Source organism: Telopea speciosissima, chromosome 7 (genome assembly GCF_018873765.1).
Source record: "Telopea speciosissima isolate NSW1024214 ecotype Mountain lineage chromosome 7, Tspe_v1, whole genome shotgun sequence".
Lineage (NCBI taxonomy): Eukaryota > Viridiplantae > Streptophyta > Magnoliopsida > Proteales > Proteaceae > Telopea > Telopea speciosissima.
Window position 1 is genome coordinate 13,816,843 of NC_057922.1, and position 24,763 is coordinate 13,841,605.

The 24,763-nt window shown below is 37.5% G+C and overlaps 2 protein-coding genes across 3 annotated transcripts; one reads left to right on the forward strand and one right to left on the reverse strand.

Moving 5' to 3' along the window:
* Positions 1–3,359: 3,359 nt before the first annotated feature.
* Positions 3,360–5,796, reverse strand: LOC122667598 (protein HYPER-SENSITIVITY-RELATED 4-like). 2 transcript variants are annotated; one of them, XM_043863935.1, is made up of 2 exons: positions 4,763–5,796; positions 3,360–3,804 (listed from the first exon to the last, which is right to left on the reverse strand). In XM_043863935.1, exons 1-2 carry the CDS (start codon positions 5,792–5,794, stop codon positions 3,367–3,369), a joined length of 1,470 nt encoding a protein of 489 aa, XP_043719870.1. In that variant the 5' UTR covers positions 5,795–5,796; the 3' UTR covers positions 3,360–3,366. The 2 variants fall into 2 exon arrangements, with proteins under 2 accessions (XP_043719870.1, XP_043719869.1); XM_043863934.1 differs by having other exon boundaries at positions 3,360–3,801; positions 4,757–5,796.
* Positions 5,797–12,920: 7,124 nt separating this feature from the next.
* On the forward strand, positions 12,921–24,660 carry LOC122667605 (TVP38/TMEM64 family membrane protein slr0305). The gene is made up of 7 exons (XM_043863944.1): positions 12,921–13,417; positions 16,658–16,710; positions 16,998–17,090; positions 17,168–17,391; positions 20,591–20,657; positions 23,173–23,283; positions 24,520–24,660. Exons 1-7 carry the CDS (start codon positions 12,988–12,990, stop codon positions 24,541–24,543), a joined length of 1,002 nt encoding a protein of 333 aa, XP_043719879.1. The 5' UTR covers positions 12,921–12,987; the 3' UTR covers positions 24,544–24,660.
* Positions 24,661–24,763: the final 103 nt, after the last annotated feature.

Consider the following 24,763-nt stretch of genomic DNA (forward strand, 5'->3'; position numbering starts at 1 on the left):
TCCCTTCTTATTATATACTCTCTTTTTTTTTTAATAATAATGAAATTCCTTCCTTGTTTTATCCTTGGTTTATCTACTGGTTATACAGAGTCGGGTTTCTACATCTCCTTGCCTTAAGTGTCAGTTCTATCCAAATTAAAGAATACGGTCTGTTTGGTCTGTTTGGTCTGTTTAGCGGAGAGTGTGGGGTGGGAGAGTGGTGGGATTTTGGCTAAGAGTGTCAAAATCAAATCGAAATGGAATCAAATCATTTAAATCAAAATTGTAAAACTATTTAATAAATGATTCGATTATGATTTCAAAATTAAAATCGTCTAATTAAACGGTTTAAATTGAATTTGATCGTTTAACCAAATAAACCGTATAACACTCTTAAATGTACATAAATGTACCAAAATCAAATAAAAGCCGCTAATTGAAACCGAATCGAACCGTTTAATAAATGACCCGGTTATGGTTTCTAAATTGAAACCATTTAATTAAACAGTTTAACCGAAACTGAACCATTTAATACCCTTAGATTTGGCCCACATGTTATGCAATGATACATTCCAATTTGGGTTTTGAAAAACAAATCGATTTTGGTTTAATCGAAAACCATCGGTTCAAAACCAATAAACCGGTTAAATATTTGATTTAGTCACTCAGGAAGGAAGGTTTTGCTGCCTGAAGCGGATCACCAAATGGATCTGAATTAGCAAAAATACAGGAAAGACTAAACTTGAAACTGGAATTGTTGCAATTTTTCCAAATTTCCAACACAATGAAAGCAATTAAGAGTCCAGCTGAGGATTGTAATTAGTGATCCAATATCTTAGACTGATTAAACCAATCAACTAAATTGAGTGAGTAGGATTGGTCAAGTTTAAAACCTAAGAGAGAGAGATAAACCAAACAACTCTTGCCATGGGACAAAGAACAGTAGCATGAAGAGTAGTCTCCTTGTCTTCACCACAATGCGAGAGCATTTAATTACCATCAACCCAAGCTCTCTTCTTAAGGAGATTAACCCACTTCCTTGCAGAATCTCCAAATGAAATTTTAATTTTGGAGGAGTTTAATTTTCCAAATTCTACTTTAGTTAGAACATCTTTAATTGGTTTTGGATGACTAATTGTAGATGTGCTAACGATGGATCTGGGATCTTTATCACCTCCAGTTTGCTGACCGGCCCAGTTCCCCAGTTTCTCTAACAAAGGGGGGCTGAAATGACCTCTCTACCCATGCCCAAACACCCTGCCCGGGTGGGGTCCGCCATCCCCCATTAGAGGAACTGGGGAACTGGGCCGGTCAGCAAACTGGAGGTGATAATTTCCATGTATCTGCGCGCTTTCATGAGTCTTCCCAATGTGATAGCCATTTTTTACTGGAAAACAACCATTCTTGCTGGGAGTTCATTCAGGTTTATCATGACCTCTAAAGAAACTAGAAGGGATTTTCAAAATTTGTTGGGCTCTAAGAGGGCTAAAGGTCATCCTAATGAGTAATTCATTAAACCAAATTAATATTTGTGTGAGGAGGCTTGGAAGAAGAAATTATGTGATTTGGGAGGCCAAGAACCCATGCACCATTCCAAACATGAACTCTAGAGCCATCACCAATAATCATTAATGAAGATTTTTTATTAAAAGATCCTCTCATAGTCACTTTCAAATTGTTTTGATCGAAAACCCTTTTTTATCTTGATTGAAAGAACTTTTGAAAATAAGATAAAGAACGATCAAAAGAATATTACAAATTTTAAATGGGGAATTATTAACACAACAAGGGTTTGTTATTTATCCAAACATAATAAGACACCAATTACCCTCTTGGAACTACATTAGAGGTGTAATTGAAAATAAATTTTTGTGGATAATTGAGTAAAATCGCATTCACGGTTGAAAATTAAAAGAAAATCATAGAAAACCAATAATTTTAACTAGATTTTATAATTAATCGAGCACAGCCCATCTTCCCCAAAATCTATCCATAGTCTCTCTTGTCCAACCTGGATATTTCTCCTCCAAGGTTCCCCAAATCTGTAAGTTCTTGTAAGTACCCCTTAGAATGTCTGTCTTGTTTTAATCTTACGATCAAAATTGATTTCTAAACTTAACCATGGTTCAAACCCAACCCTCTCATCTCTCCTCTCACACTCCTCTCCGGTGGTAACCTCTCCTCTCTTCTCCCCTCTCTCTCTCTCTCTCTCTCTCTCTCTCTCTTTGCCCGAGTAGAAGAAGGGTAATAACAGTCGCCTCCCCTGCTATAAATCTCACAAGAACCGTCCCTTCCACCGTAAAAAATCTCTAGCATCTCACCACGATCCGCCTAGGCTGGATCTTTTTATGAGATCCAAATACAGTGATGAATGGAAATATAAAGCTTCAGTCGAGAGTTAATGGTCAGATGAGAGACAGTAACCTCTTATTTTCATCCAACAGTGTGTGTACTGGATGCAAAAGCTTCAGTCACTACTCGTTTGTCTATGCCGACTTCCACTTCATTATCTCTCTCCTTCTCTGCCGTTTCTCTTTCTAAACTCCCGCCCTTCGCCCATCTCCCTCTTGTTGCTTTTCTTGATCTGTAATCTGTCGATACCCAATAAAGAAATACCAGAGAACGAGATAGTTTGCAGGGCCCTTTTATAGAGTGTTAAGGAGAAGAACTCATCACCATCATCTTCACATACAGTAACCCATAATACCTCTTCATGCCATCAGGTGCAAAGAAGAGAAAGCAAGATAAGAAAAAGAAAGAAAAAGCCGCCAACAACCATTCCTCTTTTTACGGTTTCTCCTATTTAGTTTTTTGGGTTTTTTTTTTCTGTTAATGTTTTGTTGGATTGATTTCACTTCGTTCGTTAATTCAATTAGTATTAGGAATTGATGATCTGAAAACCGATGAAGAGAAAGAGAGTGACGGTGGTGAAATCAGTTTCCCTAAATCACAACCAGGACATCGCTCATAAACGGAGAACGAACAACAGGGGGAGGTGGACAGGCAGGGTTGAGATTCTCATACTTCTGCGTCGGTTGTGAGGGAGAAGCACGCAGGAACTGTAATTGCAATCGTGTATTAGAGAGGTAGTGTAGATTGTTAAATGACAGAAATATCCTTTTAAAATATTATTTTACATTATAAATATGAGATTTTAATAAAATAATGAAATATCCAAATTGTCCTACTTAATGATCCTTATTTGTTCTATTTTTTATTATATAATAGTCTTTTCACTTTTTTATTATATTTGGAAAAGTAACCCACCCTTGTTACGCTAATAACAACCCAATTTAAATACACCTATAGAATCCCATATATATTAAAAGATTACAGGATTAAACAGTAATTGTCTCTATATGGCCATTTTCTACATGCATATGATTTTTATGATGGGATCATATTGAGATCTTCCTTTTCTTGCTGGTCTTGTGCCTCTATCTCTGGTTCTGCGGTATTGACTTCATCGTCATGTTCTTTCTTGTATCGGAGCAATTCAATTAGACCTTCAAGTGCAATTTTGGGATTCTCATTCTTCATGAGTTCCTCAGCAACCGCTGCAGGGGTGACCTTCACTTTCTCTATGAGCTCTTCAATCTCTTGGAAGAGTTCATGTTCATGAATTTGAAGATAATTAAAGGCAAGAAGCTTGAACCCGCAAGGTGTGCAGAATGACATGTGAACATGCATGTCCATGCGGCCGGGGCGAAGCAATGCTTGGTCTAGCCGATCCTTGTGGTTGGTTGTGAATACAATGATCCGCTCATCTCCACAACTTGACCATAAGCCATCCGTAAAATTTAGTAGCCCTGATAGTGTCACCTGTGGTTTTGGATGATCAAGCCACACGCAAAATTAATCATAAAGCATATCTAATTGAAAAGTGAATTAAGAAAATGGGAATAAAGATTTGGCATCAATGAAAGTTTGAAGCCATTTTTTTTTGGTTCTATCAACTAATTTGTCACATGACCGTGTTTGTTGCATTTGTGTCTACTTATCATTATAACCACATACATGAAAAACTAACTTCACAATGTGTCATGATAATACTATGAAAAAATGTTTGAAAAAAAAAAAAGCTAACCAATGAATCTCTCTCTCTCTCTCTCTCTAAATAAATAAATTAATTAATTAAACCAAACTCTTAACGGTTCAGTTTCGCTTTGGATTTTTTAGAAAGTTGCACAAAAACTGAATCAATCGAAAACTAAACCCAAAAAATTGTTTTTTGTTTTGTTTTTGGGGTTCATTATATATATGAAAAATTGAAATCAAATTAAACCAAAACTAATAGCAGACCGATAAGAACCTGTTACAAAAAATCGATACAAAACCAAAATCGATCTTTATCTTAACAATTTGGCCCAATGCATGTCTAAAACAAATTCATTCCAATCGAAATCAGACTGGACCAAAGGATTGATACCCCTATCTTCATGAAACCTCTAACCTTGGTAAGTTGAGCTTGCAACTAGGGTTTTAAAACACGGAATTGGGGAATCCAGACCAGAATCGATATTCAAGAACCTTAGAATCAGTCCTTAGATACAAAAACAAGGAATTTCTAGGGTTTTTGGGTGTGAATCGATCATGTTGGATCTGTGGAAATCGGGATCAATTACAGCCGATTCCAATCCGAATCGACTGTTTCACCAATACGATTCCCGATTCTTAAAACCCTGCTTGCAACTATCTCTCTGTCTCTAGATCTCTGGTTTCCTTTATTAAGAAAAGGTACTGTGCGGGTAGTTGGGAAATGGGAAGAGACACTAACCTGGCCGTTGCCCTCATGAAATCTAAGCGGTTGTGTGGCGGCTCTGGCCTTAGCAAGCCGATCTTGCAACTCAATCGTGCAATCGATGTCTTCAACAACAAGTATAGATCGGTTTGCTGTTGCAAGCAACAATCTTCTCAACTCTGAGTTGCAGCGAAGGTCAGTGAGCTCCAAGTCATAGATATCGAAGTTGAGGTAATTGGCCATGGCAGCGATCAAGCTTGACTTGCCCGTCCCAGGTGGACCATATAGCAGATACCCACGTTTCCAAGCCTTTCCGACTCTCCTATAGAACTCTCTTCTCTGAACAAATCTCTCCAAATCTTCCATTATCTTCCGCTTGAGCTCCATATCCATCGCCAGTGTTTCAAAAGTTGCTGGATGATCCAAATTCACGGAACTCCAAGTGTCTCCCAAATTATGGTACACACGTTCATATTTCACGGTGAAGAGCTTCACTGTCTTGTTCTCTTCTTTCATGGATTTCGATTTCTTCAATATATGTGGCAAGTAAGAATCAAACACCATATCCTTGTACTTTTTGTGAAAATTGAACTCAAAGGATCGGATCTCAGATCGAAATGTTGAATTGAGATCACGCGGGTTGTGGAAAACCTTGGATTCAACTTGCCTACAAACCAATCTCCATTTGAATTGAATACCATCGAAGGTATCCACAATCTCTTCGTTTCTTCCCATTGCGATCTTGATGTTCTTCTCCTTATCGGATTTGCTTATTCTTAGGGTTTGGCGATTGGAGGGCGAGACCTTGTTGCCTAAGTAAATCTCAACAGCTTCATAGATTTGATTGTTGGTGAGCTCATCGAATTCTTCAATGACGATGGTTTGTTGAGAGGAGAAATTGTTGATCAGTTTCCGGAGACCAGAGAAGATGTAATCTTGAACTTCGTGAGGTAAGAAGTCTCGCATTATCGTTCGAACGAGCATAGCTGAAGCTGCAAGAGAAGCAGCCATGGGTAGAAGGGTTTTAGTAATTGAAGCCATGTTGGTGGTGTTGGGTGAGAAAGACAAAGACATCGATTCTTCTTCTTGATTTGCTTTGATGATTGAAGAAGGATTTGGGTTTTGTGTTTGATCTCTTGGCTCTCTTGATTGGTTTGTATTTATAATCTTGATTTATAGACTAGAATTGGAAGATAGTGAGATCGTCTCTGTTCTTACTTCTTTTCTTTCCTGGACTCTGGTCTCTGTAATAATTAAATGAATTTTGACTTTGAAGTTCCATTAAGAAACTCCATAAGTTCTTAGGAAACCTCTCCATGATATGAAGAATGACCAGAGACGTCTGATATGGGTTATGACGCTGGAGCATTAAATTACATTTTAGAGAGAACAAGAATGTTTGTTTTTTTTTTTTTTGGTTTTAGGAGAGGTGAGCGGAAGCAGTTTTCTGTCCGATAGTGTGGAAAAGTACGCTTGTACTCCCATTTGTCTCTCGTTCTTAAAATAAGGGGGTAGAACTGTCTTTCCATATGGGGAGGACAAAGAGAGACTCATGGAAGTGCTGGCGCAGGCCACACTCCCTGGCTGAGTTCTTTTCCCCCTCAATTTATTAGGAGAATATGTTGCTTGTCATCAAAGGGATTTTTCCAGAGCCGCAAGAGCTTGGAAATGGTATCGCATTTTGAGTATAAAGGGTATATAGGGAGAAAATACGCCATCCCATTGTGTAGTGTGACTCGTTTCTATACCCAGACATAGTTGCGTACGAAACGATCGATGTATCCTTTGAAAAAGCGAAAAGGACCAGGAGTGTGCTACAGAGCACTGCAAATATGGGCATTTGTGGAAAACAAAATTTCCCCCTTTCTGGAACCTTTTCGACCTCCCCGTGTACTTTTCTACCATTGATTACATGAAAAAATACTAGTAGCATACCTCACAAATAATTGTATTAGCTAATCATGCAGGCAGCTTTCCTCTAACGAGGTTGTGCGTGGATTGTGGAAGTGGTTCTGGTCTTTTGGATAAGGGCATGGAGTTGGAACCATGCTCCCAAGAGAAACACAGATTAAGAAAACAAAAACATTGGATGGCTCAGAGTTGTTTTGTGACCATAACTAGAGCTACAAGAGATTTTTCACCTCAGCTAGGGGGGGGGGGGGAGCATGGATTGTAATCTCGGATTGGATTGACTAATATTGGCCGAATTAGATTGGTATTGGTCATGATCGATCATATCCAGGTTTCATGGAATGGTGGTTGGATTGAGTAACCCGCTTGGATCAGGCAATCCAATACGCATGATTTGCATAAAAGGGTTTTAAAACCCAGATTTTTCTCTTGTTCTTTGTGCTGAGCTTTTCAAGCCGTGATTCATAGATTTGGGTCAAATCCGTGAGAAAAAAAGGGGGATCTTACTGTTTTTGATCGGGGAATCGATTAAGGGAAGATATCATTCCATGCAAACATTGATTTGCTTCACAAGTCACAATATTGCATGGTTAGGGTTTTAACTTGGATTCGTCTTGAGCCTTTCAAGCTGTGATTCATAGATTAGGGAGCTTCAAATCCACAAGAAAAAGGGGGGATCTTACAGTTTTTGACTGGAAAATCAATTAAGCGAAAATTTCATTCCATGAAAACGTTAATTAATAGGAAACTATCAAAATTGAACCCGCAAACCTGAAAAACCTTCAATAACCAATACCTTGAATCGGGGTGGGGGGGGGGGGGGGGGAGGGTTGTCTTACAACATAAATGTGAAACATGAGAGTTGATTCAAATTGACCAAATAGTTATTTACAAATCAAGTAATTATATATCAAGTATTTGAACCAATATTCACAAATTATTATTATTAGTTTTTGTGGCATTTGGACCAAGTTTTCCTTCACCAAATTGATTTATCATGGCCGTCACCATCACCAATATCGAGGGGATTCTTCTTCCCCCATTGATGAAGAAAACTTGTCTTTTTCTTTCGTTTTTTTTCCTTAATGTTCGGAGAATGAAGACTTCCCAAGTCATTTTACTAGTAGTCAAATGAATAAGAATAGACAGTGTAGATTAAGAAAATTAATATAAAATTGAATGGCTCAGATTTATCTTATGATTGTCAAAAATATTATTTTCCACATGGATAACTATCATCATCATTTAGAGAAGGGCATAAGAGGCATGCAAATATGTGAATCAACCGGCAGGCCTTTTCTGGTCAAACAAATGGCAATGAAGTACTTACATGTCAAGTTTTTGAACCAATATTCACGCTAATTTTTTTTTTATTGGACCAAGTTTTTGTTCACTAGAATTGCTTTTTCATAGACTTCAGTATCAATATATGCCCAAGGATAGGGATGGGAGTTTGCGAGTCTCATCACCAATAGCTAAGGGATTCTTCCTCTCCCGCTGGTAAAGGAAAACTTTTGCCTTTTCTTTTTGTCTGTTTTCTTATCTATCTTTGGAGTAGATATTGACTCATTGTATCCATTATAACAAGACTTGGGAGCCGGGTGGGGGGGGGGGGGACTTCCTAAGTCAGTAAGTCTTCCCTTGGCCAAATGAAGACTTAGATGTCAAGTTTTTATACCGACAATTACGTTTTGTCCTTTTTTTTCTTTTCTTTTCTTTTCTTTTTTCCCTATTTTATTTGGAAGGATACATTGACTCATTCTATTTAAGGGGCATCCATCGTTATGGTATTGGAAAATTGCTATAGTTTTAATTCAATATAGAAAACAGAAAGTAAATATCAAAACCGTATCATACCTAATACAAACTTCATTTTCAATACTGATATTGTACCAACTTGATACATATTTTATTCGGTATGAAATATGATTTCGATCAACACATACTATCACTTTCTTATTCGATATAAAATAAGTTAACTTCACTTCGAAACTCCGGTTACAACCGGATTGATTACAAACAGCTTTACCATTTAAAAAAAAAAAAAGAGGAGTATCTAAATGACACCTAAGGCCGGTGTATTTAAAATTTGATACTTTCTTTTAACTCCACTTGTCTTATTTTCAAAAGTCTTTTAAGATAGAGATATAAACAGGTTTTAAAAAATACATGGAGAGCGACATATCATTATGTCACTATTAAAGCATATCATTGTCAATCCCATCTGAAATATGTGAAATGACATTATTACCCTCAGTAATCACATTTAGTATTGCAACTTATGAGATTAGAGAGTTGTTTTATCTTGGAGGTATAAATTTGATACGATTCAATTCTACTACCTTCTATTCCAACGATACAAGAAGACATATATTGGTGTTGTCAATCCCTATTTCAACTTCTACAAAGATATTTCGATGACATACAAACTGTCATACAAAACAGATAAATCTTATACTACTGGTTGTTACATTATACATATTTTTAATAATCTTAAGGTTTTTAAATAGGTATATGACTGTAGAATTGTTTGATTACTAACTTAGAAATTATATTTACCATTGTAACAAAAGGTAGATAATATTTATTACTGTAGGAAGTAGTATGATATATCCATTTAAGGTTAAACAATGTTAAAAGAAAATATTTTCAAAATATGCATTTGCACTAGATGGTTAGGGTCAACCGAGCAGTGTAATTGCTTGATGAGAATTTAATCATTTGTGGAGAAAACACTAAAGCACCAGTCCATTGTAGCCTTGTAGGTGCTTTTTTGTGGAGTTTGAATTAATGAATTTTTTTTCTAAGTGCCTTATGATTGTTGATTTTGGGTTAAAATATGCGACTCATTACCAAAAGGTGTGATTTTTTTTCTTCCAAAGTGCTTGATGATTGTTGATTTTGGGTTGATAACCAAATAGTGCAACACATTAATTGCCATGTTAAGTTCATGATAGCCCTATAGGGTTGGGTGGAAGCCACCTTTTCATAAGAGGTGTGACCCTAGTTAGCAAAAATGTGTTTAAAACTCGTTTTAAATGTATTTTTAGTTTGTTTTTTTATTATTTTAAATACGTTTTATCGTATGTTTCTCAAATATACAGAAAAAAAATGGCAAACAACAAGCATTCTTATTTTAAACACGTTTCAAATATGTTCCCTTTTTTTTTTTTGTATTTTGTAAGACTTTGGACTTATTAAACAATGGCTTACTTAATTGACCATATCTCTCTCTTGAACTTCAATCGACCTGATTCTTTCATCTACGTACAAATGACTCAAAGGGCTACATTTCTCATTATATCACCTTTACCTTAAATTCAAGGTCGATGCGTGGACCCTGAAATTGAGTTACAAATTGATGCATTTACTCAAAAGGGTTTCTAAAGTGATGACTCCCAACTCCAATTGAACATGCATCGCTCCATGAGTGTGTTGGCTATGTTTACAACAATAAGCAACAACATAGTCAAGCTAGCCACATTGCTCAAGAAGACATTGGACATTATGGTGTCTAATTTGGGAATTAGTATTGAATGATATATTTTAGATGATATTAGATGACATGTCTTGGACGAAAAGCAGATTCTGGTTGATTCGACCTAGAAATTAAGAGGCATTAATATTTTTCCAAATTTCATGACCTTGTAAAGCATAAACAACCTTTTTTATTGGTGTGAGGAGGTGGTTAAGAAAAATGGAAGTGGTGAAAGACTTTATATCTTTTGCTAAGACCCTTAGGAAGAGAAAACTCCTTTTGGTCTTCAATAACAGGTTTTCCAATTGTTGCAAGATTATCACAAATTGACTTAACAGTATTGTAAATAATCTTGAATGGAGAGGTCTTCCATACGAAGAAAATGAAGCTGTGTGTTTCTAAGTAGAAAGCCCTTTCTTGAGAATCATGAGAAAATGGCTCTCCATTCACTAACAACTAAACTAAGCATGTTTTCTTTCACATACATGATTTTTGTCTTGACCATCTGGTGTCAAGAGGAGTGTGCCGGTCGGTGTTCCTCAAGAGCAATGTTCCTCAATCGATGGTGGTGATGATGGTAGAGAGCGCGAGAGAGAGGAGTTGTATTGTATGATAAATCCACCAGTGCAGAAAACCAAAACCTTGGGTTACTCGAGAGAAGAAGAAGAAGAACTTCTCCGATAATAATCTTCCCCTCCGGCAAAAATCTCACTCTTTATCAACAATTTCCATCTTTGGCTACAGTTCTGATTTTGTTATATTAAATGATTTAATGAATTGAGGTTCAAACTACTCTATCCTGCTTTGGAATTAATTATTTTCCCTCCCACAAAACTTGCACTTTTGATTTCATGGGATTTGCTTTTGGGCAATGCATTTTTTGTGTGGGATGTTTAGTCCTACATTGGAAGTAGATGATAAAATAAGAGTTCTTAAAGGGAGGTATCCCTCCTTCCACGTGTCGGGGTGGATCTAGGGTTCTTTCTCACACGCACACGCACACGCCGAGCTGAGCTAAGATGCTCTTGCTCTAGTCATGGCATGGCATGGCATGGCGAGGCAAGGTGTGGTGTGGTGGCCCAGCCCATATTTATCTTTTTGGTTCACTGTTGGGCCGATTTTGGGCTTGGTCATGCATTAATCCTTTTGGATTGTACTTGAGTTGACTACTTTGGGCTTGGACTCGGGCCCATGTGGCAAGGAATCATTACTTGGACAGGCCTGGTCAGCTCGTAGTGTGGCGAGGTGCAGTGCAATGTGGTGTGGTGGCCAGCCCATATATTATCTTTTTTGGTTCTCTATTGGGCCAATTTTGAGTTTGGTCACGTATTAGTTAATTCTTTTGGATTGGACTCAATTGACTATGTTTGGGCTTGGATTCGGGCCCATGTGGCAAGGAATCATTACTTGTATAGACATCTCTCTATAAAGACATACCCATACATATAATAGACATATCCATTCATACAGGCAAGGTATACTTACATAATGGACTTTTCTCTTTGCATAGACATATACATTAGTGCAGGTGTGATCCGAGCACTTGGATTGGAATCTTTTACACTTCCCTAAGAATCAATGGACACATCCATTCCTTGGGGTGCTTTGAAAATGTTGTACACTCCTCTGTAAATAGAGAAAGTGAGTGCCTTCAAAATACACTGAAAATGTTGAGTTTAAAGTTTAAACCCCTCTATCTCTTCATATACTCATATATTGCCTCAATATTAACACAACAAAAACCACAATTTGGTTTTGTCGATTGCAAGTTCGTTTGTATCTTGTGGCCTGAGCACAACTTCGACGTACTCAAAGGGGCGCATCAACGAATGCACATACACTGCCAAAAACCAAAAATTGTTCTATCTTGGAGCCAGTTTTGCATTCAAACCCGATTACAAAATGAGACAAATACTAACTTTAGTAGAATGTCAAGTGGTAGGTCTCAGCTTTCATCAACATCTTGGAACATCAACTTTAGTTTGATATACTCTCATAAGTCCTTTTCCATCAACACAACAGATAAATAATTCTCATATAAAACCAACTCTATTATTATTACAGATTTCTTCTTTGACAATAGTTTACTCGACGACATTTACCTTGGGTTACTCAACAGAAGAAGAAGAAGAACAATTTTTTCTAGCAACAATCTTCCCTTTCGCCAACAATCTTCCTCTCTGACTACAATTTTGATTTCTTCTACCTATGGCAACAGTCTAGCCTTCCAACAACCAGATCAAATCAGATTTCTATCTAGGTTTTTATAAATTTCAAAACAATTCCACCCAAATACTTATGTACTAGATTTGAAGTTTTCCTTATACTATATTGGATGTTCATATTATGGTATCTATATTAATCTTGGTCTATCAATATTAAATGGTATCTGTATTAGTTTTGTATTTATTTTACACATGAGCTGTATTATATGTCTAGATGAAATTATATTATATGATTTAACTCATGAGATCATATTCAATGGCTTAGATTTAATGATTCTCATCTGACATGTCCTAAAAAAAGTTGTTTTTTGAGTAATCATGGAAGAATTATTGGAAAGGACCTTTATCCGCTGCTGTGCGCATCGTGCGGTGCAGCAGCGGCCATGTGCGCATAGTGAGGTCCATTGTGCATACATGGTCATTGCTGTACCGCACGATCCGCACAGCAGCGCTCCAGTTATAGCAGGGGATAAAAATTCTCAAATTTTCATCACCCACTGGCTGACAATCTTCCAGGTGGACACACTGGGCTCTTCTAAAATGTTTGAGACCTTAGGAGTTCCTGGTTTTCTTATCCAATTCTGAAGGCCTAAATTACTAACTTACATGGCATTCTTCCAACAGCTCTTAGCATACACTCACCACTGCTTAAAATGCGCACCCTGAGGCCCTGCCTCACCTACCCATCTTTCCAATCTCATCTAATTCCCTTCAGACGCACCTTACTTCTTTCTCCTTGTTCTTCTTATTTCTTATTAAACTTCAAACCAAAGCGTTTTCATGTCCTCAAGCCATGTTCATCTCTCAAAGAAACCAAGAAACAGACCCTCAAGAATTCCACTGGCATTCCACAGAGCCTGAGAAGGTTTGGTAATCCCAAGAACGACGGAAATGACTCTGATGAAGGCCGTGACAAGCGTTCTGGAGAGGGAGATTTCGGTTTGGAAGGAGAAACTGCAGCTAAAGGTACCTTTTTGGCAGGTCTTTTTCTTATTGGCGTTGTTGGCGGGTTCGGGGTAGTTGGGTATATCTACAAAGACCAGCTCAATGCAATCCTGACGCAGCTTTCAGGTTTCATTGAAGGTAATTTTGTTCGAAACAATTGCAATTGTTTGAGAATTCCTTAAATGTGTTCTCTGCTTTCAGTCTTAGCTTTCTGGTGTTCGTCTAGAAATTTATTATTTTTTTTTTTCAATTGGGAAATTGGTTTCTTTCTTGTTTGATTTATACTGTATTTGAATTTCTTGCTTCATGTTTGAAAACCGACTGCTGATGAAATGCTTGTAATACAGTTCCTTGGGGCTTTGAAGATTTAAGGGATTGGCACTATGCATACTGTCGTCTCATATTTCCGTAGAATTTGTATTTCCAATTTAAGAATCGGAAGTGTTTAGTTTCTGATTTTCAAATGGGTTTTTCTACGAAGTATTCTAAGTGCGCAATTTTGGTCTGCATTGGAAGATTGGACCGCTTTATCATGTTCAGTAAATTGTTTTGGACTTATTTGGTTTCGGTTCATTTTTGTCGTCGTTCATGATTTGGACTTAGTGTTTTTTTCCCCCCAATTGAAGAAAGTAATTTGGTATCCACAAGAAGAGCTTGGCATTTGATGTTTCAGAAAAAGTCAGTAAAACTAAAAGGGTGTCTGAAAACATGTAGTACAAACATGTACATCTATCCCTAACTATTTCTGGCTATTAGTAAACTTGTAAGAATTCCAGTCTAGGTTGAAGACTTCTGCAGTTGTAAAGAATAGAGGCGTTTTGCTTTGCTCCATAGTCTTGGTTCATATTCCATGAAGTAGGCTTCTTGGTCTATGGTCTGATTAACACACACACTTGAAATGTTTAGGAGAATGCAGATAGTATCTCTAGAGTTACCTGGCATAACTAAGTAGTACTCAAAATAGTATAAATAGAGGACAGATTAACTAGCCTAGTGTGGAGAAATAAAAAAAAAATTCAGCCAAACACAGCCAAGGTGATCTGGAACTTCAAACAACAGCTACATGAGACTCGAAGAACTGTGCGGCACAAGAAAGAAACCTTTCTCTCATGTCCTGGTATGTGATTTGTATGTTTTAATTTCAGAGAGAAAACTCAAGAATAGGCAATAGGTATAGGAAAAATATAGATGCCACGAAACGTAAATGAATTGCCACCAATTTAACATGGTCACAATTTCTGCCATTTGGCATGCTTCAGTGGATGTGGGTAGGTTCATGTGATAGAGGACTCCACACTTATCTCACCACTGAAGTTTCAGGCCAGTACACATATGTAACATTGCAAAACATGCTTCAAAATTGCAAACAATCCATAACCTTCAATATGTAAGCACTAATTGAGATTAGTTGTTGTAATTTTTCACAACTTTGGACGAGCTTTCAACACATGCTCATTTTGGTTTCAAATTTGATCAATGAGGTGGTGTGGGGTCTTCTATCACATGGACCTACCCATCTTAGCTGATTCGGCATCAGTGACAATGGTGGCAATTCATTAACCATCCTGATACTTATCAGGACCTGGACATATGCTTAAGTCAATAGAATTCAAAGGAACTCGAGTAGAACATTTATCCTGGCATACTACTACAAAATATTCAATAATAAAGCCTAAACAAGAGCTCTACAACTCAGAGGGAGAGAAATCTAAGTTGAAAAGGTCAACTAGAACTTGAAAAGATAGGATCTCAAGTCTGAGCTGAATTTGAGTTTGTAGGGAGAACTTGAGTTTCACCTCTTTTTTCTCCTTTTCTTTTAGGTTCTGGGTCTATTTGGTCTTGAAATAGTTGAGGGAGGACACAAAGCGCAAATAGGCTCTTAGGCAACCTTCAAATTCAGAGTGAAATAATCAGCTTGAACTTGAAAAGCTTCAACTAGCAAACAGCAACTAGAAAAGGATAATAACGCAACTCAATCTGGCTGTCACCCATGTAATATGCAAGGACTCAACCAGAATCACCACATGAGTTCCCAAACAATTCCTCTACTAACTTCCAAACGTATGCCATTACATCTGGGACCAATGGTCTATTTTTAAAAATAAATGCTTATTGTCAGTAAAAAATCTTCCTAGGCTCTAAATCATAAAAGATAACTGACATAGACTCCAAGGCAGACTCTTAACATGACTAAACCACTTAAAGACTTTTTTTGGGTGAATAATATATTCATTACCAAAAAAGGAGAAAAAACAGGGAACTCCCTAGGGGGAAAGAGAGAAAAAACAATGATACATACAAGAGAAGAGCATGGGGAGAGCAAAGAAGAGTTAAGACTCCAGGATACAACAATATGCATGTTCGTTGGGGAGGTAATACAACTAGTGGAGAGCCTAAAATTTTTTCTATTGATATAAAGAAAGATGGAATCCCAAATCTAACAAAGAGGTATAGAGTTGGAGGTCCATCTCTTGAGGTTGCGATCCATCCAAATGGAGGATATGGTTGCTCCGAAAGCAAGCTCCCCAATCATATCACAGAACGTATTTCCAGTAGAAGGCATGTCCATCCATAACCACTCTCTGTTAAAGGGAATAATTCTTCTCCTCCTAGGCCAACATCTTTCCAGAACTCCTGCCCAAATGGATGAGGAGCAGGTGCATTCAAAGAAGAGGTGATCAACATCTTCAGTGGCATTCCAGCAAAGACAGAAAGAAGAGGACATAGGAATATGCCGGTCTAGGAGAAACCACTGAGTTGGGAAGCAATATGAGAGAGCTCTCCAAACACAAAAGCTGTGGCAGGGAATATGTCCTTTGAACCAAACAAGCTTTCTCCAAAGGCATATGTGGCCCTGAGATCTGACATGGTCCCAAGAAGACTTGGTACCAAAGATGCCCGTAGAAGAGGGGGGACCAAGTGAGAATGTCTCCAGAACTGGAAGGTCTTCTAGGGAAGGAAGGGAGAGCATTCCAAATTTCTGCAAAGGGGGAGGGGGGGGGGGAGGGAAGAGGTATCCATTCACGTAAAGACTAAAAAGATTTAAAAAGGTAAAAGAAAATTTTTATTCCTCATAAGCTACACAATTCTAGGCTTATATAAGTTAGGCGCATTACATAATAACCCATGAAATAAAAGACCAATATATTACCCAGCCCTAATGTCAGTTGGACTTATCTCAACCTCTTACGCTGGGTCTGGTGGCTAGACCATGGGCTGACATAGCTTGGTCTCCTATGTGCTGGCAAATGAAGCCAACATTGCCTCTTTGCATGGGGTGGTCTGCTTCTCCTACTTTTATATGGTTCTCTAATTTTGAATTCCTTATTATGTTGCAATAATTACTCTTTAAGCTTATAAGATGCTCTCTGTGAACAGGTTATGGCACAGCAGGGTATGCTTTATTTGTTGCTGTTTATGCTGGATTAGAGGTACAAATTTGTCTCGTTCTTGAAATATTTGGTTTGAGGCCTTTTTCAGTGATCAACCGTAAAGTTTTAGAAGGATCTGCATCACATTCTAGATGCTTAATACAACAAACATTGCCTAACTCTAAAGAGCACTTCATATACTAAGAATGGTTGGAAGTCCACCTTACTACCTTGTTGAGTTTACTTGCTAATGCTAAGCCAAGCCATACTGACTAAAAAATTTGGTTTGATTTGACTTAGTTTGGTTCTGAGCTTGCTCTAACTTTGAATAGTTCATATTGTGTTAGGTCCTTGCAATTCCAGCCATCCCCTTAACCATGTCTGCTGGCCTTCTATTTGGAACTGTAACTGGAACTATCATCGTCTCTATCAGTGGAACGGTAAGATGGTTACCATTTAATTTGAAACGGAAATTTAGCAGTCAAAGACACTTATACTAGTACTTCTATGTTTTCAGGTGGCAGCAACTGTTGCCTTTCTCATTGCTAGATATTTTGCTCGTGAACGAATACTTAAATTGGTTGAAGGAAATAAGAAATTTCTAGCCATTGACAAAGCAATCGGAGAAAATGGTTTTCGAGTTGTCACACTTCTCCGTTTGAGTCCTTTGCTGCCTTTTTCTCTAGGGAACTATCTGTATGGATTGACATCTGTGAAGCTTGTTCCGTATGTATTGGGCAGGTTAGTTTCTTGATCGTCCAAATATTAAGTTTTAAGTTGAGCGTTCATATTATTATCTTGTAGTCTTTGTTACTTGGATGCTTGCTCAATTAATCATCTGAGATCTCAATAATCTGGATGGGCTGCTGGCTGACTTGGAACCTGATGTCATTTTGGGTTACAATGGTATTCGACACAAAGTAGAAACTCAGTCAAATCCAGTGCAAGCTGGGAGAATTTTTGCAAAATTGTCTTTGTGTTTGAACTAAACAGTTCATTAAAATTTTTGAAAAAAGAAGAAGAAGAAGAAGAAGAAAGATGATAACTTGAAACGTAAATTTTAGAATTAGGGGAAGATTGGTGCTAGTATTAACAACAACAGCAGCTCCGTCTTATCCCAACTAAACGGGGTCAGCTATTGGTGCTAGTATTAACTAACACATTAATAAATGGGTCCATTAGTATATTTTTAGTAGGCAGTTAATTTTCGAACTTCTGAAGACTTGCATTGTCAAATGAGTTATTTATAGATATTAGTTGTTAATTGAATCTACTTTTAATACAAGATAAATAATAATTTATACATGGACATATGAAGTATTTTATTTCTTTTTACATAGAAATTTTTGTTGTGTGGGTTTTCAAAAATGTTTAAATTCAATCCTCCTCATTAGATAATTTAATCTGCTTTTAATATAGAGGCAAGTGGTAAGTTATTGTTACCAATTAACTCTCTTACAAAAAATAAGTGGCACTGTTACTTTTTACCCATATGTGCTATTCTTTTCAATATAGTAATGTAATGTAAATAAATATGAAAAGAAACTATTTGATTTAGTGAGATCATCATGCCAATCTGCATTGATGTGACACTCGTAGCCCCAGCTCTATCTCAGAGTGCACTCCAGGTCTAATTTTTAAGCATTGAACATCATTTCAATGTAACAGTGGCACTAATACAGGTACCAGTGTCCTACACAACATTCATGGATATGATATTGTTGTATACAGAAAGCTAAGTGTTGGTGTTAACATTGGTGTCTGGGATTCTGACAACCCCAATAGAGTGACCCTTTCTAGCCCTTGAAGTGCACCAGCAGCATCTTTAAAAATTCTTAAGAGTTGATCAGATTGGACCTAGGAGATGTGTGGAAGATTAGATTCTGGAAAACCTTTAATATGCTGACCAACTGTTCTCTACTAGATATTCCATACTTAACTGAATTGTGACAAATAAGAATTGAAGTTGTGGCCTGAATTGTGTCTTAGACTCAAGATGGTTTGCTTGGTGATTTAGGCTTCAGAATGCGTCTGAGAGACTTTGAGGTTCCTATTGTTAATTCTTTGGCGTTCTTGAGAATGTTTTTTGGTCTCCTAATGATGAAGATTCTAGGTTTTGGATCCTCGGCCTTCACTGGCAAAATTTCATCATCATCTTCTGCCCAACCCATGTGAAGGAAAAAGTTTCCCTACAAGATACATTTGGAAATGAAAGGATGCACTTAATCTTTTTACACACTGTGATTTTGCTAGAAAGGTGTTAAACTACTTTCTTGACCTCTTTGTTCTAGATGGTTTTCTATGACATAGTTGACTTTGCGAGGGCTTGGTATCCTCCTCTAAAGGTAGGAGGTAGGTTGTTGTGGTGCTCTATCTTACTAGAGTTTGAAGTCCCTTCTTTGTGGGAAGTGTTGGAGAGGAGCAACTGTTTCTTTAGGGACACATAAATCAACTGGTCATTGATACATTGGTCTCAAGGTCAGCATGGTGGACTTCAGTTTTAACCATTTTCCTGCAATTAGAAGGGACTTGATCATTCAGGCCTTGAGGATAATTATTCACTTTAGTCAGTTGACTGATATGATCCAAAACAAGTTGTTCCCTCCACCTGATGCATTGAACATGAATTCCAATTGTAGTTCACACCTATTAGGTGTTAAAGAGTTTGAACAGATCATTTGGTAAACTCTTGGTGAATTTCTCCGGACCAACAGCCAATAGGAGAGTAAGACTTGCTTGAGGCTGAACTAGGAGCTGCACTCTTGGGGTTTGGTAATTTCTAGAAGGAAAAAAAAATCAGCAGGTAACAAGTGGAAGTTGGCTTCTGTTATACTATCACTGAATGCCTTGACAGAGAGCCCTTGGACATCTCTTCAATATCAGAAAGGTACTTGGCCTATCTTGTGGATATATTGTCCCATGGGAGGTCTTAGTCAGGCGACATGGTAGCAGATGAACTTGCGAAGGATGGGATCAACAGACAGACCTGGTGTGTTGGTCACATCCTTAACCTTAGCAGTCTCTCTTATTTTTATTGCTTTACTGCTACCCTTTATCACATTTTACTGTTTTCTTGTTTACGTTTTGTTATTGTTTTCTTGTATGCCACTTTAAGGATTGCCAGGCTTTATCCCTTGCTAATAAATTCCTTGATGGTGATTGCACAAAAAAGGAAGAGGGGGACAAAAGGAAAAAGAAGTATTGGCGTAAGTGTCTGAAATAACAAGTTTTGACAAATGAACCTTCCTCTGTTCTTTTTTTATTATTATTATTATTTAGGATAGATAACTAAATAAATTTATTACTTGGAGAAAGAAATATACAATAGCAGTAGTATGCGACTACTACCATAGGGGAACAACCCCGAGGAAACTCACAAAAGTGGCTACACAATAGGATAATTTCCCACAAACAAATTCCTTCTGTTTATCCCTTCCATGGCAAGTTCATCTGCTAGAGGTTTTGCTGACCAAAACCTCCAAGAGTGGGGAAAGTTCATATGCTCAAATAATGACCTGGCTTCCCTAATCAGGTGGGGAGACCTCCATGATCAGATGATTTTTCTTTACTTCCGTGCACTTTTAAGTGGGTGTGTGCATTTTCCCGCAGAAATTCGTTGTTTTTTGGTGCCCTTACCTTATCACTGTGTGAAATATACTTGCTTCTGATCTTTGGTTGCTTGAGGTGGAATCCAGCTTGGACATAGGATGGATAAAAACTTTGAATGAAATTTTATGTAGACCTTTGGATCAACCAATCTGTATCAGGTTGGCAATCACCAATCCAACTGATGATGGCTGATCTGCAGATTTTTGGCCAATCTGCTGCAAATATTGGCTGGTATCTGGCTGGATCGGCAGCCACAGATCTGACCTCTGATACCGCTTTCTGACTTCTTGGTTGCACATGTTCATATTCAACCATGATTTTTTGGATGCAGTTGGTTGGGAATGCTTCCAGGAACGTGGGCTTATGTCAGTGCTGGAGCATTTGGCCGAGCAATCATTGTAAGTTATAGATTTTCTCTTATTGTTATTTATATCGTTACATTGTAAAGGCATTCGGGAAGGGAAGAAAGGACAGCTTCTGGGCATAGGAGGGAGAGAGAGATCCCAAACAATAGATAAAAAAAATTTTATAAAGCTTTCTCAAGAGAAAAAAAGAAATTCAATAAAATATGAGTTCATATTCAAAATAATTTCACCAGTCCGTGAACTAATACATCCAAATGTGCCATATCTCACTGGTCTCCAGTGACTCTTGGGAACAATGAAATAAAAGTTAAACACCCTAAAAATCCTAATTGTTATTCACTACTTTCCAAACTTGATACTGTGACAAAATCAAACTGAAATAACCAGGATCAGATGAGAAGAAGAAAAGAAGACAGGGAGAAAAGTAGAAGAAAAGGGGAGGAGGAGAGAAAATGAGAGAGAAGAAAACAAGCTCACAGTTGGACGGAATCCCATAACCGTGAGCAATATTGAATAAAAGACACAATTACAAGTATAACCCTGGTCTATAAGCCAATACATTTAATGATCTATAAACCCATACAAATAAGTCCATATGCCCAAACTACCCTCTACGGTAGTAGTACATACAAGAATCTCAACACTCCCCCTCAAGCTGGAGCATATCCAAAGCTCAAACTTGGAACAACAACAACAACAGACTTAAGCAGACTTGCACAAATAAATCATTCGTAGGAGCTAGCCAGCAACCATATAAACTTGCAGCAAATAATGTAACCACTGAAATAACTTCCTTCCAGTCGCAGCACCAACAAAAACATGTCAGCTACTGGCAGCAACAACATAGAAAATTCTTCGTGAAGAAGAAACCCAGATAATAAAAAACAATATAGGCGGCAAATAACATCAACCGCAGGCCAGAAAATAGAGGCAGTAGAAGATGAACAAATCATCTCTCCAGACCAAAAGTCTTGAACAATAACAACAGAAATAGCAAATGCCCAGAGAAGAGCAGTAGAAGGAGGTGAATGAATCATCGTTGCGGGCAAATAACCTCCAACACGGAAACGGACAAATAATCTTCATGAGGAAGACAAAATATCTTCACAAAGATGACTGCTAATAATCGTCATAAGGAGACGGAGACACAAAATATTCACAATGAAGATACAAGTAGAAAATCTTCAATAAGAAGAAATAATCTTCAACATCTCCAATCTCCTCCTCACCGTGTAGCACTACACATAGACAGATAATGAATGCAGGGGAGATAACAATAAAAAACCCATCATCATAGTGCAGCAACAAGAAGCATCAACAGGACATAAGCCAGCAAATAAGATCTCAAATCAGTAAGATTTAAATAAATCTGAGCAAATAAAAACTCCAATAATGCCAACAACACAACAGTTACAAGATTTAGATGGCATCAACCATAGAAATTGCAATAGCAATGGATCAGAACAAAGTAGATATTAATGAACCAGTCTGCAACCTTGTAGATAACCATTATAGATAGAGAAATCCCAGGTCCAGGGTGCTTGAAACATTTCTAACTGAGAATCTACAAGTATTTTCCTTGTCACAGTCAATGCCATGGATGTTAGGGTTTATGTTGAATTTTCTACCTAAGAAACTACAAGTATGTGCTTGCTAAGGCAGCCTGATATTTGGAAATCAAGTGTACAACTTTTTTTGTTGCTGCTGGCTGTTGGGTTTATGCTGAATTTTCCTTTGCCGTTTGTAATTTTCATAGGAACTGTTAAGCAGTGCAGTTTCAGTAGTGATCATTGAAACTTGAACTGCATTTAATAAGCATTTGCAGGGTATCTAATGCCGACTGAGAAATCAAAGAGTATGATTCTCGGTTGTGGACTGGTTCCCTGGTAGACTGTTAAGGAAGGAAAAGAGCAAAGGAAAGTTGATGAGAGGAAAGAGAACCTGTTAGCAAGGTGCCGTAGGTGGGGGAGGAGAGAGAAAAGAGATCACGAGGAGGATGGGGAGCTCTCACACATTACTTTTCAGTACTGAATTCTTAATCCATTCAATTGATTCGATGGGGAATGGGTTTACAATCTTTAAATAAGATAAAGTATTGGTTCCCTTTCCTTTCCCCCTCTTGGGGTTCGGTAATATATTCATTTACCAAAAAAAATCTTTAAATAAGAATAAACAGCCAGAATTCTAGTCAATCTAAACTTCCTAAAGTAATAATCCAAAACCAATAAAAGAAGACTTTTTAGAAAGAATAATATACTCCTTAATCCTAACTTACGGCCAGATTGGGCCCCACTTGTACTGAAAGCTGTCTAAAATATTTTAAAATAAAATAATCTCTTACTAACCACTAGTGGACCCGTCATAATCTCTCTCTCTCCACTGGGGGTGATGAATTTATACTTGGATGGAATTCATAAGTATTTATGCATTAACTGCCTCTTCTACAAAATTTGGTGGAGATTAGTTCAGCCTTGTCATCTTATGTTCCTTGTTTCCTTGAGAGTAAAAGAAAGTACTGCTTGAGATTCATGTTATCTTAATTTCTCAGCAAGAAGAATCTGATGTTGGACTACCTCGAGGTAACAATCAGTTACTGACACTTGGACTGGGGCTCTTGGTGACAGCAGTGGCTGCAGCTTATGTAACTAAGCTTGCCAAAGTAAGTCCCTTTATGGATTTCCATTTTAATAGAAGTGTCATTAGTCATTAGTTTCCTAACAGTGATTTCTGAGGTAGCAGCACTGAATTGTATTTATAATGATAATTGATTCTACCATGGAGAATGCTGGGCCCAACCAAGTGTAAATAGATAAAAACGGTATTGATCAATAAAAGGAATAGATTCTTTACCATTAGCCACAATTCTCCAGGAGAAAGGCGTCTGATTTTGCGCAAGTCAATTGTTAGGTCCAGATCACTGAGCATGTGGGCCAGCCTAATGTGGAGAAACCCTAGGTTTTGTTAACATTACATTGGTAGCGTCCAACCCTTTAGTTCTATTAAATGGCCATAATTTTAGTGTCCTTGAAAACAAGTAGATAGCATTCTCTTTATGTCTCTCTCTATACTATATTTTTACTTCAAACTATATAGACATTTTTAATTTCCATGTAATTCGACTGAATCAACATGGCATAGCTCAATCAAGATTGTTTTGACATGCTGCTGTTTTCCTATGGTTGCCTGTTCTACTGTGGTTCAACTGAGGAGCATAATTTGCCATCCCCCACCCCCATGAACTTGAAGGAAATGAAATTTCCTAAACATTAAATATGCAAGGTTAAAGTACTAACAAAGAGCGATTTGGAACCCAAAAGCACAATAGGGCAGAAGGCAGCCTATGCAGGCAAAGCAACTCACCATTATCCCTTTTGAGAGACTTTTTCAAAGAGGTATGGACATATCTTTAGAAGTAGGTCTCCATTTGTATGAGAGATGCTTCATTGAAGAACTGAGCAAATCCTGAACAGCTCGACTTCACCAGAAAAAAAAAATAATGGCATGAGGAATCACCAATTCTTGGGGTTTAGCAAACTCAGTGACTGTGGTGCAACCACTGGCTAAAACTGGGTATGTTGATTGCGTGCAGTGAATTGGCTTGTTTTAACAGGGGCTCAAACTTATGAATTGGAAATTCCAAAATTAATAATGCTTTATATGGTAGACCATTTCTGAGAAAAGAGATTCTCTGAGTCCCTACAATTCATGTCAGTATTCCAAGTTCAGCAGTACTTGATAAAATTCTTCTTCAAATCATTATTGAGTATAGATGTCTTAACCTTCAATCTTCTTTGTCTAAAACTTAATTATTTCTGTCTAATGTTTTCACTGTTCTATGACAGTCGGCATCATACTATGGTTGTTGACTCATTATTTTTGGCTGTTTGTGGTGCAGGATGCTGTAAAAGATATTGAGTAGGAACTAGTTCTCACAGACCTATGAATAATTTAAATGTAAATTAGACAGGCACATCATTGCCATGTAATTAATTAATTAATTAATTGAAGTTTATAAAGTATTCGATTTTGTAGTGTATTTCGATGTTATCCGCATTTTTCTTTTCGGTAAATCTGTTTGTAACGGTGATGGTTAAAACCTTACATGTTCTGCCTCCTAAGAAAACGTTGTTTGTATCGAG

What these genes read in the sequence shown, in the direction of transcription:
- LOC122667598 (XM_043863934.1), bottom strand. Translation starts at nt 5,794, where the DNA reads ATGTCTTTGTCTTTCTCACCCAACACCACCAACATGGCTTCAATTACT. An exon ending in TTCATGAGGGCAACGGCCAG is followed by an intron (nt 3,802 to 4,756) that starts GTTAGTGTCTCT and finishes CCAAAACCACAG; the next exon opens with GTGACACTATCAGGGCTACT.
- LOC122667605 (XM_043863944.1), top strand. Translation starts at nt 12,988, where the DNA reads ATGCGCACCCTGAGGCCCTGCCTCACCTACCCATCTTTCCAATCTCAT. An exon ending in CATTTGGCCGAGCAATCATT is followed by an intron (nt 20,658 to 23,172) that starts GTAAGTTATAGA and finishes TTAATTTCTCAG; the next exon opens with CAAGAAGAATCTGATGTTGG. An exon ending in ATGTAACTAAGCTTGCCAAA is followed by an intron (nt 23,284 to 24,519) that starts GTAAGTCCCTTT and finishes TTTGTGGTGCAG; the next exon opens with GATGCTGTAAAAGATATTGA.